The sequence below is a fragment of the Scyliorhinus canicula genome, chromosome 12, assembly GCF_902713615.1.
Source record: "Scyliorhinus canicula chromosome 12, sScyCan1.1, whole genome shotgun sequence".
In the NCBI taxonomy this organism is placed as follows: Eukaryota; Metazoa; Chordata; class Chondrichthyes; order Carcharhiniformes; family Scyliorhinidae; genus Scyliorhinus; species Scyliorhinus canicula.
Genome location: NC_052157.1, coordinates 132,489,721 through 132,507,663, shown reverse-complemented (window position 1 = coordinate 132,507,663; position 17,943 = coordinate 132,489,721). Strand labels below are relative to the sequence as shown.

The 17,943-nt window shown below is 43.4% G+C and overlaps 1 protein-coding gene across 3 annotated transcripts in view; it reads left to right on the top strand.

Moving 5' to 3' along the window:
- usp32 (ubiquitin specific peptidase 32) overlaps positions 1-17,943 on the top strand; it is a 234,179-nt gene that overhangs the window by 23,243 nt on the left and 192,993 nt on the right. For 2 of the 3 annotated variants that reach the window (XM_038814182.1, XM_038814181.1), the window contains exon 2: positions 3,017-3,144. In XM_038814182.1, the coding sequence (XP_038670110.1) occupies positions 3,017-3,144 (128 nt within the window). Of the gene's footprint in view, positions 1-3,016; positions 3,145-16,730; positions 16,807-17,943 lie in introns of all 3 variants that reach the window. The other variant, XM_038814183.1, reaches the window with a different exon arrangement.

Genomic DNA, 17,943 nt, shown 5'->3' with positions numbered 1-17,943 from the left:
AACCTGCACTGCTGGCCTCTCTCTGCATCATGAACCAGTTGTCTAACCAAGTGAGCTGAACTGGCTCTCTTACTTATTTGTATCATACTATCATTAACTTTTCTGTTCCAAGAATGTTACAGTATTTCACATGCAAGACCAGGGTTTGGGGACGGTTATGAAATAGTTTTATCCATGTACCAGATTGCTGTCCTTTGTTATGGAGGTTCCTGTGTAACTCAAAATCCTCCCTCTGTTAAGAAATATAACATTTTTAAATGTACTGTCACAATTTAAGTGGACATTGGGGTGGCACGCTGGTTAGCACCTGGTTTGATACCAGTCCCGGGTCACTGTCCGTGTTGAGTTTGCACATTCTCCCCGTGCCTGCGTGGGTCTCACCCCACAACCCAAAAAGATGTGCAGGGTATGTGGATTGGCCATGCTAAATTGCCCCTTAATTGGAAAAAAGAATTGGGTACTCAAAAATTATTTTAATAAAGGGTCTGACCAAGGCTCAAAAGAAAACAATTGAAGTGGACATAATACAAAAGAGAATACAAATTTTGTTTTCGTATTGCAGACAGCTGAATGAAAATATCAGCAGTCTTTATATAATGAACCCTAATAGCATGAACTCTAAAACGTGGGCAGCATCATGAATGAATGAAATGAAAATCGCTTAATGTCACGAGTAGGCTTCAATTAAGTTACTGTGAAAAGCCCCTAGTCGCCACATTCCGGCGCCTGTTCGGGAAGTCTGTTACGGGAATTGAACCGTGCTGCTGGCCTGCCTTGGTCTGCTTTCAAAGCCAGCGATTTAGCCCAGTGTGCTAGCATAGTGATTAGCACTATGGCTTCACGGCCCCAGGTTTGATTCCCAACTTGGGTCACTGTTTGTTTTGGGGTTTCCTCCGGGTGCTCCGGTTTCTTCCCACACGCCCGAAAGACGTGGAATTAGGTAATTTGCACATTCTGAATTCTCCCTCTGTAACCGAACAGGTGCCGGAATGTAGCAACTAGGGGCTTTTCACAGTAACTTCATTGCAGTAAGCCTACTTGTGACAATAAAGGTTATTATTATTATTTATTGATGTTTTGCAGTTACCTATGAGGTGGGGTGAAATCAGAATGTTAAACATTGGACACTTAGTAAGGCTTTTCTGTCGGCATACTGTTCACTAGACTAGCTATTTTGGAATTAAAATATTGCTGCTTCAGGATTTGAAAGGGCATTCTGCTGAGTATTTTAAATACTGAGAAGAAATAGTGGTAGGAAGTTCAAAATAAATTAAAAGTGAATTTGGGCGGTGAACATGAGATATATGTGAAAAATCTAGTGCAATATCCACCAGAGAGGGTGCAGAGGAGATTCACCAGGGTGTTGCCTGGGCTGGAGCGTTTCAGTTCTTGAGAGACTGGAGTTGTTTTCCTGAAGGCTGAGAGGGTGGGGACCTAATTGAGGTGTATAAAATGGAGGGGCAGAGATGGGGTGGATAGGAAGGAACTCCTCCCCTTAGCGGAGGGGTTCAATAACCGTGGGGCATAGATTTAAGGTAAGGGGCAGGTGGTTTAGAGCAGATTGAGGAAAAGCTTTTCCCATTCCGGGTGGTTAAACCTAGATCTCACTATCTGAAAGGTGGAGAGGAGGTAACCCTCAACATTTAAGAAGTATTTAGATGAGCATGTGAAATGACTTGGCATACAAGGCAACGAACCAAGTGCTTGGAAAATGTGATGTAGAAAGGTGCTTGATGGCTGGCGTGGACATAATGGCCTGAAGGGCCTCTTTCTGTTCTGTAAAAACTGACTCAAGTGCATCCTGCAATTGCTAATGGCCACGAGACTTCCAACGAGTGGGTATTTATTGCCTTTGAATGCTTTCCATTTTTAAGACACTCTCCCATGAAAGTAGCTAGTCGCTAGTAAGTTCTTGTATTTTTAAAATATTAATATAACCCTAAAAAAGCTTGGCTATCTGACCAGTGAAATGTTTATTTCCATTTTCAAAACTGCTTTTGTTCTTGCTGTTGTTATTAGTCTGCCTTTTGCAAATACCATACTGTAATTTTCAATCACACTCTAAATACAGTGATTTGTGTCCGCTGAATAAATAAAAATATTAACTTAATTCACAAATATTTATCAAGTTTAAGCAGAGCTGGTAGAACGTGTGTACACTTTAATCTGGAAGACGTACTAAAGAATGGTATGCAGATCAAAATGTGTAAACTGTTCCCTCTTATGGTTTCTGAATTTCCTTTTCCCTGATCAAAGATTTCTTCCTATGGGTTTCTTGCTGATTTGAAGTTATGCTTCACCATTGAATTTCTTGAAGTTGAAATCTTGAATGGTCCTAGTTGTAATTCACAACGGTACTTGTTGGAATTCATTGGTAATCCAGAATATTGGGAATCTCTTTAATGATGTTCAAAATTGTGCTAAATTCATATGTAGCCCGGGTTTGGATCCCGGCCTTGGGTCACTATCCGTGTGGAGTTTGCACATGCTCCCCATGCGTGGGTTTCACCCCACAACACAAAGATGTGTAGATTAGGTGGATTGGCCATGTTAAATTGACCCTTAATAATAAAAAATTCATATGAAGCCAGCAGATGTGGAGCATTTTGCAAAATGATCGTTTGGCAATAATAATTCTTGTTATATCCCTTCACTGTTTCTCATTGTAGGTAATTTGTCCTACAGGTACAAATTGCTGATACGTTTCAGGAGGTGGAATGTTTTCAGGTTGAATAAATGTTACAAAACCAGTTTACTTTTAGTTTTGATGCATACTACACTGTGTACTGTTCTTGGACTTTTTAGTCGACCATTTCATTTTTTATTTTGCTGGTGGTTGGAATTTTATAAGTGAGGCTAGCTCTGAATTCGAAACATTTCTGAAATTTGTGCAAAATATCATTACCTCCCAATGCAAAATATGACTTGAAATATTGATTTTAAATCATAATGTTAATTCCAATCTTTTCAGTTTTGCGCAGTACATGTAGACTAACTGATATTTTTTTTGATACAGTTACAGATATAGAACTGAAAAGATTAAAAGATGCCTTCAAGAGAACCAGTGGACTTTCTTATTATATGAGCCAACAAGCCTTTGTCAGGGAAGTACTTGGAGATGGGGTTCCACCTAAAGTTGCAGAAGTGAGTTTTGAAATGTACTTGTATGAATCATAGAATGTTATAAGTTAAGAACCCCAAATTTGCTGACAAATTCAAGGTCATTGTTTCACCTAGCACGTGGAAGTTACAAGAGAGATTTAAACCAACTGGGATTGTTTTCATGTAGAAAGACAGGTAACTGAATATATTTTTAGCAGATATGTGTCAGGTACAGTTGATTGAAACCTAATGTTATCCAAGAATAAAATAAATAAGAGTAGATCATATGGCCCATCAAGCCTACTCCACCATTCAGTATGATTATGGCTGATTTTCAGCTTCAAATCCGTTCCCTGCTTGCACCCCATGTTCATTAATTCTTGAGAGACCAAAACCTCTCAATTCTAATTGTTTGTCCTTATCGTGAGATCATTGCCCCACCGTATTTAAAATTTTCTGACTAGCAGAAACAATCTCTCGGTGCCTACCCAATTGAGCCCCTTCAGAATTTTCCAGGTTTCAGTGAGGTTGCCTCTCCTAAACTTCAGAGCATACAACTAATTAACTTAGTCGCTCATCATAAGACAACCCTGTCACCCCAGAGACCAATTTGCTGTATAGCCTTTCTTAAATGTGAAGGTAGAAACTGCGCACACTATTCGAAATACGATCTCCAAACCCTGTACCATTATAGTAAGATGTCTTTATTCTTGCAATCCTCTTGCAGGACAGGCCAACATGCCATTTACCTTTTTCATTGCTTGCTGTACCTGCATGATAACCTTCTGCATTCCTTGTACAAGATGACCCAAGTTTCTTGAATATAATTTGCATCAAAATTCTGATTTTCTACTCTTGCAACTATACTTGCTGACATTATGCTCCATTTGCCATCTTGTTGCCCATGCTCCATTTGCCATCTTGTTGCCCATTCATTTAAGTTGTCGTTAATCCTTTGCAACATGTATGTATTCTACCCGCAACTTACCGTCCCATTTAGTTTGATATCAGCATACTTTGATTCATACTCTGTCTCTTCATCCAAGTCATTAATATAGATTGTAAATAGACAAGGCCAAGCCTTGTAGCATGGTACAATTCACTGCCTGCCAACTTGAAAAATCCAAGTTTATGTCTACTCTCTAACAATCCTACACCCATGCTCAAATAATAACACCAACTCCATGAGCACCTATCTGGACTATTAACTATGTGGCAACTTGTTGAATGCCTTGTGTGAATATTATGCTCCTGTATCACGTAACTGGTATCACTGAGTTTATCTTTGTGATTTGATTGGGCTATGCTTTGATGTCTTAAAACAAAGCAGCCCCAAATGTGGACTAACTTGCGTGTACAAAACAAAACATCCTTTGATATTTTAATGAGACAATTTGATTGACAAACATAAAGCGAGGCGTATGAGGTAGCCAAGGTTTCATTGCTCATTCCCTCCTCACATTTATAGCCATTCAAATGATAGGTTGTCTTCCTTTTTTTGCTACCAAAGTGAATAACTTCACATTATACTGCATCTGCCATGCATTTGCCCACTCAGCTTGTCCAAATCACACCTGAAACAGGATTCTCCTCGCAGTTCACCCTCCCACCCATCTTTGTGTCATCTGCAAATTTGGGCATGTTACATTTGGATTTAGTTTCCTCATCTAAATCATTTAAAAAAAAAAGGATAATTTTAATCCAAATTTTCACAAAATATCAACAACAAAAAGAAAAAAAATTACAAAGAACAAAAAGAACCCCCCCCCCCCCCCCCCCCCCCCCCCCGGGTGCATTTACAAAGGGAGAGATAAATGAACACCCATCGTTCCCACAAAACAACTGCCCGTCCCTTCAACAGAAAGGACAGAACCCCCCCCCCCCCCCCCCCCCCCCCCGGGTGTATACGCAAAAGAAGAAACAAATAGCGCCCCTCTTTAGCACAGACCATCTATGCACGTCCCTTCAGTCCAAAACAAAGAAACGACCCCCACCGGGTTGCTGCTGCTACTGGCCTTCTCCTATCGTTCTGCCAGGAAATCCAGAAATGGTTGCCACCTCCTGAAAAACCCCTGCACCGACTCCCTTAGGGCAAATTTCACCGTCTCTAATTTAATAAACCCTGCTATATCGTTGACTCAGGCCTCCACGCTTGGGGCCCTCGCATCCTTCCACTGAAGAAGAATCCTCCGCCGGTCTACTAGGGACGCAAAGACCAGAATGCCGGCCTCTTTCGCCTCCTGCACTCCCGGATCCACCACCACCCCAAATATTGCGAGTCCCCAGCACGAATCAACCCTGGATCCTACCACCCTTGCTGTCTTTTTCATAAAAGAACAGTAATAACAAAACTAACAAGAGTGAATATTAACATAGTGTAAAAAGAAAATATAGGAAAACAATTAAATAGACATTACACCACATGACCCAGTCTTCCCACACCATCCTAATGAAGCACTCACCCACTACACCCCCCCCTTTTTTTTTTTTACGGTGCCTAGCTCTAACTTTGAAAAAATATTTTTTTTTGAAATTTTTATTCAAGTTTTCAACAACAAATTTTATCACAACAGAGAAAAACAGTAACCCCTCCCCTCCAATACAGAAACAATAAATTAACAAGAAAAAGAAATAAGCATAAAACCATGAGAACGGGGCAGCACGGTAGCATTGTGGATAGCACAAATGCTTCACAGCTCCAGGGTTCCAGGTTCGATTCCGGCTTGGGTCACTGTCTGTTCGGAGTCTGCACATCCTCCCCGTGTGTGCGTGGGTTTCCTCCGGGTGCTCCGGTTTCCTCCCACAGTCCACAGATGTGCGGGTTAGGTGGATTGGCCATGATGGCCAGACTCGATGGGCCGAATGGCCTCCTTCTGCACTGTAAATTCTATGTTAACGAACCCGTTGGCCCCCCCCACCTTCCCCTTTTCCCGTCCATTCTACCCTGATTCTTGGCCACCCGGCTATTTTTCCTCTTGTTCGCTGGCCACAAACAGGTCCCGGAACAGTTGCATGAATGGCTCCCACGTTCTGTGGAAGCCGTCGTTTGACCCTCGGATGGCGAATTTGATTTTCTCCACTTGGAGAAATTCCGAGAGGTCGGACAGCCAGTCTGCAGCTCTGGGTGGTGCTGCTGACCGCCAGCCGAACAGGATTCTACGGCGGGCGATCAGGGAGGCAAAGGCAAGGACGTCCACCCTCCTCCCCAGGAATAGATCTGGCTGGTCTGAAACCCTGAAGACCGCCACTATCGGGCATGGCTGCACAATCACCCCCACCACTTTGGATATAGCCTCGAAGGAGGCTGTCCAGTACTCCACAAGTCTGGGGCAAGACCAGAACATGTGGGCGTGGTTGGCCGGGCCTCTTTGGCACCGTTCACATCTGTCCTCCACCTCCGGGAAGAACCTACTCATACGGTTTCTTGTTAATTGAGCTCTATGTACCACTTTTAGTTGCGTCTGGCTGAGCCTTGCGCACGTGGCAGTGGAGTTGACCCTAAGCAGTGCTTCGCTCCAGAGTCCCTACCCTATCTCAATCCCCAGGTCATCCTCCCATTTCTTTCTTGTTGCGTCCAGTCCGGTGTCGGCCCTTTCTACCAGTCGGTCATACATGTCGCTACATGTTCCCTTTATCTAGGATACTTGTGTCTAGTAGGTCTTCCAGTAGTGTCTGTCGTGGCGGTTGTGGGTACACCCTTGTCTCCTTTCGTAAGAGGTTTGTGAGCTGCTGATATCGTAGTTCGTTCCCCCTGGCTAGCCGAAATTTCTCTGTCAGTTCGTCCAGTGTTGCGATCCTGCCATCCGTGTATAGGTCCCTGACTGTCAGTGTCCCTCCGTCCTGCCTCCACCGTTTGAAGGTGGCGTCAGTCAGTGCTGGTGTGAACCTATGGTTGTTGCAGATGGGAGCCTTGTCCGACATTTTGGTCAGGCCAAATTGCTGCTGCAGTTGGTTCCAGGATTGGAGGGTGGCTGTCACCACTGGGCTGCTGGAGTGTTTTTTGGGTGAGGATGGGAGTGCTGCCGTGGCGAGGGCCCGGAGGGAGGTCCCCATGCAGGAGGCCTCCTCCGCGCGCACCCACTCGGCTTCTGGCTCCTGGATCCATCCCCTTACTCGCTCGGCTGTTGCCGCCCAGTGGTAGAATTGTAGGTTTGGGAGGGCTAGCCCCCCCCTGGATTTTGTTTTTTGTAGGACCTTCTTTGGGATCCTAGCATTTTTACCCCCCATACAAATGCCATGATTAGTTTGTCCAGCGCTTTGAAAAAGGCCTCGGGGATGTAGATCGGAATGGATCTAAACACGAAGAGGAACCTGGGCAGTACGTTAATTTTGATCGTCTGGACTCTCCCCGTGAGGGAGAGTGGGAGTGTGTTCCATTTTTGCAGGTCCTTTTTTACTTCCTCCGTCAGACTGGTGAGGTTCCATTTGAGGATCCATTTCCAGTCATGGGCTATTTGGATTCCCAGGTAGCGGAATTTGTGTCGGGCTTGTTTGAATGGCAGCCCCTTTAGTGCTGTCCCCCCCCCCCCCCCCTCTTGCGGGTGTACTGGGAAGATCTCGCTTTTGCTCATGTTGAGTTTGTAGCCCGAGAAGGCTCCAAACTCTTTCAGGAGCACAATGATTCCGTCCATGCTGCTCTGTGGGTCCGAGATGTAGAGGAGCAGGTCATCTGCATAGAGTGAGACTCTGTGCTCTCTGCCTCCCCTTCGGATCCCCCTCCAATTTTTTGCTGCCCTGAGCGCGATTGCTAGCGGTTCGATTGCTAGTGTAAACAGCAGCGGGGACAGTGGGCATCCTTGTCTGGTGCCCCTGTGCAGCTGGAAGTATTGGGAGTTGGTATTGTTGGTCCATGCGCTCGCCATGGGAGCATTGTATAGGAGCTTTACTCAAGCGGTGAACCCTGTTCCAAGCCCGAACCGCTCCAGTACCTCTGAGGTATTTCCATTCAACTCTGTCGAAGGCCTTTTTGTCCAGGGAGACGATCACCTCTTGTGTTCTCTCCCTGGAGGGGGTCATTATCACGTTCAGCAGGCGCCTGATGTTCGAGGTAAGCTGTCTACCTTTGACGAAGCACGTTTGGTCCTCTGCGACCACTTCGGGTACACAGTCTTCTAGCTTTTTGGCTAGGATTTTGGCCAGTATTTTGGCGTCTGCGTTCAGCAGAGATATGGGTCTGTATGACCCACATTCCGTTGGGTCTTTGTCTTTCTTAGGTATCAGCGAGGTTGAGGCCTGTGCTAACGTGGGTGGCAGTGTGCCCCTAGCTAGCGAGCCTGTGAACATCTCCCGCAGGTGCGGGGCCAGCGCTGTCGCAAATTTTTTGTAGAAGTCCGCCGGGAATCCGTCCGGTCCTTGCGTCTTCCCCGTCTGCATGGAGCTAATGCTGCCCCTGATCTCTCCCAGTGCTAGTGGTGCTTCCAGGTCCCGTTTTCTGCCTTCTCCCACGACTGGTATGTCCAGTCCATCAAGGAACTGGTTCATCCCAGCCTTCCCCGTTGGGGGCTCTGAGGTGTACAGCTCTTGGTAGAAGGCCTTGAAGGTTTTTTTAATCCTCTCTGGTTCTGTTTCCAACGTACCTCCGGTACCCCTGATCTGCGCAATTCCTCTGGTGGCTGCCTGCTTTCTCAGCTGGCTTTGTCTCCGTGTTCGTACAGGGTCCCGTGCGCCTGGCGGAGTTGGTGCACTGCTTTCCTGGTGGAGAGCAGGTCAAAGTTCCTTTGTAGTTCTTTCCTCTCCGCCAGGAGCTCTACGGTCGGGGCCTCGGAGTATTTATGGTCTACCTCCAGTATGGAGTCGACCAGCTTCTTCCTAGCCACCCTTTCCTCCCTATCTCTTTGCGCTTTGAAGGCAATGATTTCCCCTCTTGGTACGGCCTTAAGCGCTTCCCAGAACGTGGAGGGTGAGACCTCCCCGTTTTGGTTGTTCTCCGTGTACTCTGCTATGGCCCGCGCTATCCTTTCGCTGAAGGTCGCTGCTCCTCCGCTCCCTTCTTGCCGCAGGCTGGGCCCCGCTTCCGACCGGGTCGAATGAACATCGAGGTAAGTTGATCGCCGTGCTGCAATAATGTCTTCTCCACTTCCTTCAGCACCTCCCCTTGCTCCTGCACCTCCACCACTGCGCTCGCCACCGCCGTCGTCACTGGGGAAATCGCCTCCTCCACCAGCACACTCAAAACCTCCCTCATCTCCTTCCTCATTGTCTCTATGTATTTTGTAAATTGCCTTTCAAATTCTGCAGCCATTACCGTAGTAATTTCTTCAGGCGTAATCAATGTGGCCTCCCCTGGTGCTCCAGCCTCCATTTTCCTTGGTGACCTTTCCACTCCCCAACGGAACTTCAGCTATTTTTTTACGGCTGTTTTTTTTGCTCACCCTCGACATTTTCCTTCACTATGCCTCCTCTGTGCCTTCTCCCTGCTTTTGCCGTCTCCGTGGACCCTGGGATCGGTCTTAAAGCCCCGGAAATGCCGTTCCCGAATGGGAGCCCTCCATTGTGGGCCTGCCTCCCCCCCGCCGTCACCGAAGTCGCCTCCCTCCCTTCTTAAACTGTGGTATTACATTCGCCACCTTCCAGTCCTCTGGGACCCTTCCTATCTCCAGTGATTCCTGAAAGATCATCACTAATGCTTCCACAATTTCCTTAGCTCTCTCGTTTAGGACCCTGGGGTGTAGTCCATCTGGTCCAGGTGACTTATCCACCTTCAGACCTTTCAGTTTCCACAGATTCTTCTCCTTATTAATGGTCACTGCACTCATCTCTGCCCCCTGGTTCTCCTGGAGCTCTGCCATCTCACTGGTGTCTTCCACCGTAAAGGCTGATGCAAAGAAACTATTCAGGACCCGACCAGCTTGGTCTGTGATGGTGCTACCAAGCCATTATTGGTGTTAGACATTGAGGTCCCCAATCCAGAGTACATTCTGCGCCTTTGCCACTTCTATTGAGGTCCCTAATCCAGAGTACATTCTGTGCCCTTGCCACCTCTGTGCTTCCTCCAAGTGGTGTTCAAGGTGGAGTACTGATTCATTAGCTGAGGGGCCTGGGGTGTCTTGTTTTTATGTTACAGGATGACCAATATCATTATTCTAAACTAACTTTACGAAGAACAGAACATGGAAAACGCATTACATCCCTGCAGTCTGGTTTCAATATACACTTGCATGTGCTATCTGACCTCTGACCCCAGATCAGGTGACTCCATGAAGTGCCATGTTGTAGCTAATACTAGAATCCGCTACCAGTCATTCTAATATGATAGTGGTGTGGTATGTGGTGAATCAACAGGAGATTTCCATGCCTATGTCTGATCTGATGCCATGAGACTTCATGGGGTCCGGAGTCGATGTTGAGGACTCCCAGGGAAACTCCCTCTCGATTGTATACCACTGTTCTGCCACTGCAGGATCTGTCCTGCCTGTAGGAAAAGACATACCTGGGAATCATCATCATTTCTGGGACATTGTCTGTAAGGTATGATTGCATGAGTTTGACTATGTCTGTGAGACAGCTCTCCTGGACCTGCCCAGGTTATTCTGATATACTTAAAAAATTTTGCCTGGATCAGGCCTTGGGGAGAGTAGCATAAGCCATTCAATTCAAAGAGAGCAATTTCACAGAATTATTTTGATCATGCAGTTGATTAGCTGTGCTTTTAGAGCCAAACATTATTCAAATTTAAGCCAAAGCAACAATATGGTGGGGATGCACTTTAAATTTGCTTTGTCCTAACATTATTTCACCGTCTGTATGGCTGAAACGGAAAAATCAGCCTCAAGCTTACCAAGAGATGGTCTGGCCAGAGATCTTCCACGGGGTGGGGGAAACATGCCTGTGTACTGTATGTACGAAAGCAGATCGTTGAGCTTAAAACCTGCAATAAAATCTAATATGTCATGTCTACTGTACGTATTTCTCTAATTTAAAACTGAATAACAGTTTAGTGCTAAAGGGACAATCACATGACTTGTGTTGAAATAGCTAAAACAAAATAAAATGGGTTTGCTATTTAATATCTGAATGCATTAAAAATTGATTTAGATTTTCTAACAAGTGGAAGCACTCTTTGGGAACATGGGGATGAGGGTTCACATAATGGCAGTAGTCGATGACACAAAGTAATATTTGATTTAAACTGTAATCCTTTTCCACAAGTTGGCTGAGATTTTGCAAATTAGTAAATTAATCTTTATTGTCACAAGTAGGCTTACATTAATACTGCAATGAAGTTGCTGTGAAAACCCCCTAAGTAAATGAGGTTTCAGCTGAGTGTTACAACATGGAACTGGTGTAATGGAGTCACTCACCGCTTCTGATGATTACATTACCATGCAGCAATCCATTAGGTAGTTGTTACGTTTCTTTCAGTTCTGATGTGAAACGTAAAGGGACGTGTCTGCGATTTGCTACTCTAAGAAAATGTATAAACATTGCTATTCAAAGGTTTCTGATTTTGCAATAGTGCACAATGGACATCTTTCTACATGCCCAAAAAATGAAGGACAAATTTATTTTTAAGTCTGGAATATTTGGTACTTGTCATTAATGACTGCTGGCTTCCTAAGGGTTGCTGTAGCTCTCTGTAAAGGACATGTTTTGCTTTTCATACAAAATACAGTTTAATGTTATTTGACTTTCAATTGAATATGTTTCAGTGGAAGATCTTGAAAGTATTAGTCAACTTATGTGGATATTAGCGTAGGCTTTGTGGATATTAGACTGTTACTTTGTACTGAAAGTAGGTTGTCTGAAAAATAGTGAAATCTTTTAACAGACATTGGATTATAGAACAAAAAAGTACTTATTAGAGTTTGTAGTTCAAAGTGCACTATATTTGTACAGGTTGGAATCAGTGCAATCGTGTACCACTGTGATCTCTGGTAATTTATTGAAAGAGGACATTCTTATTTCTACTGCCACATGAGCAGCAAAAGGGTTAGAGATGGCGTTCACTTTTTCTGGAGGAAAAAGGGGCAGCAGGGTAGCATGGTGGTTAGCATAAATGCTTCACAGCTCCAGGGTCCCAGGTTCGATTCCTGGCTGGGTCACTGTCTGTGTGGAGTCTGCACGTCCTCCCCCTGTGTGCGTGGGTTTCCTCCGGGTGCTCCGGTTTCCTCCCACAGTCCAAAGATGTGCGGGTTAGGTGGATTGGCCATGCTAAATTGCCCGTAGTGTCCTAAAAAAAAAAGGTAAGGTTAAGGGGGGGGTTGTTGGGTTACAGGTATAGGGTGGATATGTGGGTTTGAGTAGGGTGATCATGGCTCGGCACAACATTGAGGGCCGAAGGGCCTGTTCTGTGCTGTACTGTTCTATGTTCTATGTTCTACTGCTGCTACTGTTGGTGAAGCTGACTTTATGGCAGTGGAACTTTTTCATAAAATGTTTCCCTCTATTTTTCTGTGAGCATTGATTCTTTGCTGGACTACTCCTTTTAAGGAAATCAGTCACCCAGCTATACTTTAGTCAAATGGCCATTCATGTGTTTTGTCTAGAATGCAGCAGACGACTGGGATGTGGTTGGGTGTTATGCAAAGAGGGGAATGTAAGGACTTTCTGTCACGTGTGGTTGATTCTTCCTTGAATCCCCTAAATTTGTCCCAGCTGAGATCCCTTAATTCAGCATAAACAAGGTATTAAGCCTAGTCTTTCTGGTTTGTAAAATACCGCTGTGAATTGTCTAAACTTGCATTAATCAATGTTATTGGGCTTGATTTATTTTTTAAAAAATGCTGCGGTTTGATTGCTGACTACAAGTGAGAAAAGTTCATCAAAGAGATTTTAAAGTTTGTGAGAGTTGAATAATATTCCCTGATTGCTATCACAAAGTCCAAATGTATAAATATGGGGAAGGAATATCACTGAATTCAATTGAGATACCCATGGATGTAAAACTGGGATTAAACATAGGAAGAAAGCAAGGCACCAGAAAGCCATTATCTCCTAACCAGCGTAAATGCTATCTTTGAGGGGATTTGGAGAAAGGAAAAAGTTCCTCATATATTTTAATATCCGTTTCATAGAACAGTACAGCACAGAACAGGCCCTTCGGCCCTTAATGTTGTGCCGAGCCATGATCACCCTACTCAAACCCACGTATCCTATACCCGTAACCCAACAACCCCCCCCCCCACCGTGCAGACTCCACACAGACAGTGACCCAGCCGGGAATTGAACCTGGGACCCTGGAGCTGTGAAGCATTTATGCTAACCACCATGCTACCCTGCTGCCCCATTTCCTCTAAATGTAATGTATTTCAAGCTTTCCCCTCATTCGTTTGCTGATTGAAATTCACAAGCAGCCCCAGTACAATCACAATTGCACAAGACATCAAATCAATATTAATATCTCATACCCATTTATCAACTTTGTAGAATAATATTTAGGTGATGTGGATTAGCAAAGTGACTGGATCAGAATATCAATCCATTCAAGACCAGTTTTAATAAATTTTAGTCCTGTAATATAACCAACTAACATTTTTCCAGAGACTAAGTCTAAGCTGGATATATGGTATGTTTCCTGCAAAGTAAATGGCGATCTTGAATCACATTGCTTTTAATTCAGAAGGTTGGAGGATCAAATACCACTTTAGAAGCACATAATCTCGGTAGAGCATTCAGTGCAATACTGAGAGAGTGCTGCCTTGCTGAAGGTACCAAATGTTGGATGAGAAGTTAAACTAAGGCCCCATCAGATTAATGTAAAATATTCCATGGCCCTCCAGTGACATTTTCCTGATGTGCAGGGCAACTTTTAACAATGAGCCAACATCATCAAAAAGGGTTACAATTAGATGTTTTTGGAATTTTGCTGTGCACAATTTGACTACTCTTCAAAAGTAATTTGAATATAAAGTGCTTTGGGACAAGCTGAGGGTCTGAAATGTGCCATATCCATGTTTTTTTAAAAAACTCTCAAAATTCATCTCTTGCGTCCAGATCTTTAGCCACCCCTGCCTCCATCTCCCTTGGTAGCATGGTGTCAATTGATGAAGAGTGAAAAAGCTATCAAGTAGTTTTGTACTTAAAAAACAAGTACATGTTCTCTGCAAGCCAGTTTCTCTGATCGAAATACATTGTTTTTGTTGCCAACATGATTACAGATAGGTCACAATGCTGATAATTAGCTCCTCAAACTGAAGGTGAATGTCGCCATTACATTTTCAATTATAAAAGCAACAGATAAAGGTAGAAATTAGGTAAATGGACCATTTTAATTTTTTTAAATTATATACATTTTCGTGTGTGATGCAAAGTTGTTCTGATCAGCTCACCACTTCCTGTGGCATGATGTACAGTTTGCCATCATTGGTTATTATAATTCTTGGAAAATTGTAGAAACCTCTTTCCCCCATCTTTTCTTGGAATCACATTTGTCAGTGATCCTTACTGGATTAATTAAAGGGAGTTTTCAGTACCAAAATGTAACGCACAAAGATAAAGTTAGTTATATGGAATACTTGGTTTTAAAAAAACTTTGGACTTATTATCTTTTACATTAGTTCATTGTAATAGTTCCTACTTCATTAAATTACAATATATTTAACACCAGCAATGAATCTTTTAATTTGCCATTTGAGCACCAAAATAAATAGTCCATTTTTGAGTTGTGTACCTAAATAATGCATTGGACAGAATCTTAATAAAACCTAGGGATGTTCTGCTGCCTGGACCAAAAGCGGGTCCTGAGCTGATAGGGGTGACTGTTGCTAGGACTGCAAAGAGAGGAAGCAGGTGCCTCTGTGTAGCGGTGTCCTCGAAAGCCAGGTAAATTATCTTCAAATTATTTTGGGACTAGGCAGGCAGCTCCTGGCTATCTAAACCAGAGAGGTTCTTTAGGATGATTCCTGGGATGAAAGAGTAGTCTTGTGAGGAAAGATTGAGTAGGTTGGGCTGCAATACTCATTGGAGTTTAGAAGAATAAGAACTGGTCTTATTGAAACATAAAGATTCAGAGAGGGCTTGACATGATAGATGCTGGGAAGATGTTTTCTCTTGTGCGAAAATTTAGAACTAAGGAGTACAGTTTACAAATAAAGGGACTCCCATTTAGATGGGAATTTTTTCTCCAAGTATTTGGAACATACTTCCATAAAGAGCAATGGAAGCTAGGTCATTGAATATATTCAAGGCTGAGTTGGACAGATTTTGATGAACAAGGGGGTTAAGGGTTATGCAGGTCAGGTAAAAAAAATGAAGTTAAGGCTACAATCCGATCAACCATGATCTTATTAAATGGCTGAGTCACTCGATGGGCCATGGCCTACTATTTTTTATGATCTCTTGGAGGGTTGAATCCTCCAGCATTGGGGTTATAGCTGCAAGGTTGGCTATTTCTGTCAGGGTCCCTTTGTGGGACATTACCACTGCTTTGAGAACCCACTGGGAGAGGATAATTGCTTACCCAGTGGTCTCCCAATTCTGCGGGGGCAGCAGATGACTGTCAATTGGCTAATTAATTGATTTAATTGGCTGCCCTCCTCCAGCGGCATCGCTGGCCTTCCTGTCATTGATTATATCCTTTGGCAGCCCTTCTGACCTCTTCCACAGCCAGAGTTTCCCAGTCCTACCTCCCAGCTTGTCTCCAGAGGGCTGGTAAAATTCAAATCATATTTTACTGTGATTCTGCAATTGCAAATACAAAAAGTGCAGCAAAGAACCTATATTAGTCCATTCGGTCAAAATGTAGATGTATAAACTTTAATGTCCATTGTATATATTATACCGTAAATGCAAGATTCAGCATCCTAGATTGTAGTTATGCATGCATTTGCAGCATGGTTTATGTTGTAATTAATCTCAGGACTGATTTCACTTGGATGCAGTGGTTCTGAAGCATTGTATCATTTGCAGTTGTAAACAGTCCCCAATTGGTTTTGTTTGTGCCAGCAGTGCTTTGGAAGTTATTTTGCTTGAGTGGATTGGAATGCATTCTGGATACTAGGGTGCAGTAGATCTGAGAGTCAGCAGCTGCCAGTTGACTGGTATCAGGAAACAGATTTTAAAGATTTTATCTTAGATTATCTTAAGGGGTATATATTTTCATAGACTGGGTTGTTTTCCATAATATCTGTCCATATCTCTGTCCACTTTGATCAGGCCAGGTGACCATCATGTTCAGATACACTGGTGGATTACAGTGAATAGGTATAGAATGCATTTTATGAAAGAGTTATTCATGGAAGCAGATTCAGTGGTAACTTCGAAAAGAAAATCTAACCAATACTTGAAGGGAAAAGATTTACCATGTTAAAGGGAAAGAACAGGAAATGAGATGAACCAGTGTAGGCACAAAGCACAATGGGCCAAAAAGCCTTACGTTTCAATTTATTTATTTATTTTTTCCTCTGTTTTTCTGTAAATTTAGAGTACCCAAATCATTTTTTCCAATTAAGGGGGCAATTTAGCGTGTTAAATCCACCTACCTTGCACAACTTTGGGTTGTGGGGGCAAACACTGGGAGAAGGTGCAAACTCCACACAGACAGTGACCCAGAGCCAGGATCGAACCTGGGACCTTGGTGCCGTGAGACTGCAGTGCTACCACTGTGCCACCGTGCTGCCCTAAACGTTCAATTTATAAATGGTTAAGTGGTATTGAGCTGTTTAAGCTGCTCCCTTTTACTTCTGTTTCAGTGAGGTGCACCAGCTTAAAGAAACTGAGTGTCTATTTGAATGGAACAAGTCCCAGCGAGTGAATAATACGCAGAAGGTATCTCTTGATAGATGAGCCTTGTCCAATTCTCTTCCCCAATTCTCTTCCCCCCCCCCCCCCCCCCCCCCCCACAAATCCCCTATCCTTCCTTACAGAGTTTGTTGTGAGAAATAAGTAATGTTCGATTCTGCGAAATTGCAGTCCTTGAAATCAAAGGAAGAATGGTTTAAATTATTAAACCGGTTACATAAACTCATTTATTTTGAGGGATAAAGGTGGCAAATGGACAAGTGCAGTATTCACAATGTTTTAAATATGACTCTATGGCTTTATTTACATACAAATTAACTGCACAGCTATTCAAAAAAAGTTTGTTTCTTTGAATGAGTTTGATTTTTGGATATACGAATAAAGGGTATTCATAGACTGAATTTTAAAATTGCACCTTACATTGGGCAACTGCAACAAACAATTTTTGGAAAAGGGAAATTCTCCCCATATGTTTTCTTTTGGAAATTCCCGTAAACTTTTATTGCTAAAGGAGAAGTTAATAACAATTCTTTTATTCATCAAGAGAATTGATTGTGAAGGAATGTCCTGAGGAATTATAGGTTCTAATGAGCAAAACATTAAAAGAAAATTTATGCGTAAAAGTTGAATAACTGTCATCCACTATTAAGCTAGCTCAGTTGAAGCATTTAAAAGTGACCTATGAATATCCTTTATTCGTATATCCAAAAATCAAACTCATTCAAAGAAACAAACTTTTTTTGAATAGCTGTGCAGTTAATTTGTATGTAAATAAAGCCATAGAGTCAGAGATTTACAGCATGGAAACAGGCCCTTCGGCTCAACTTGTCCATGCCGCCCAGTTTTTACCAGAAAGCTGGTCCCAATTGCCTGCATTTGACCACATCCCTCTGTACCCACCGTACCCATATAACTGTCTAAATGATTTTTAAAAGACAAAATTGTAACCAGCTCTGGCAGCTCGTTCCAGACACTCACCACCCTCTGTGTGGAAAAAAAACTGCTCCTCTAGACCCTTTTGGATCTCTCCCCTCTGACCTTAAACCTATGCCTTTTAGTTTTAGACTCCCCTACCTTTGGGAAACAATGTTGACGATCTACCATATCTATGCCCCTCTATTTTATTTTATAGACCTCGATACGATCACCCCGAAGCCGCCTCCG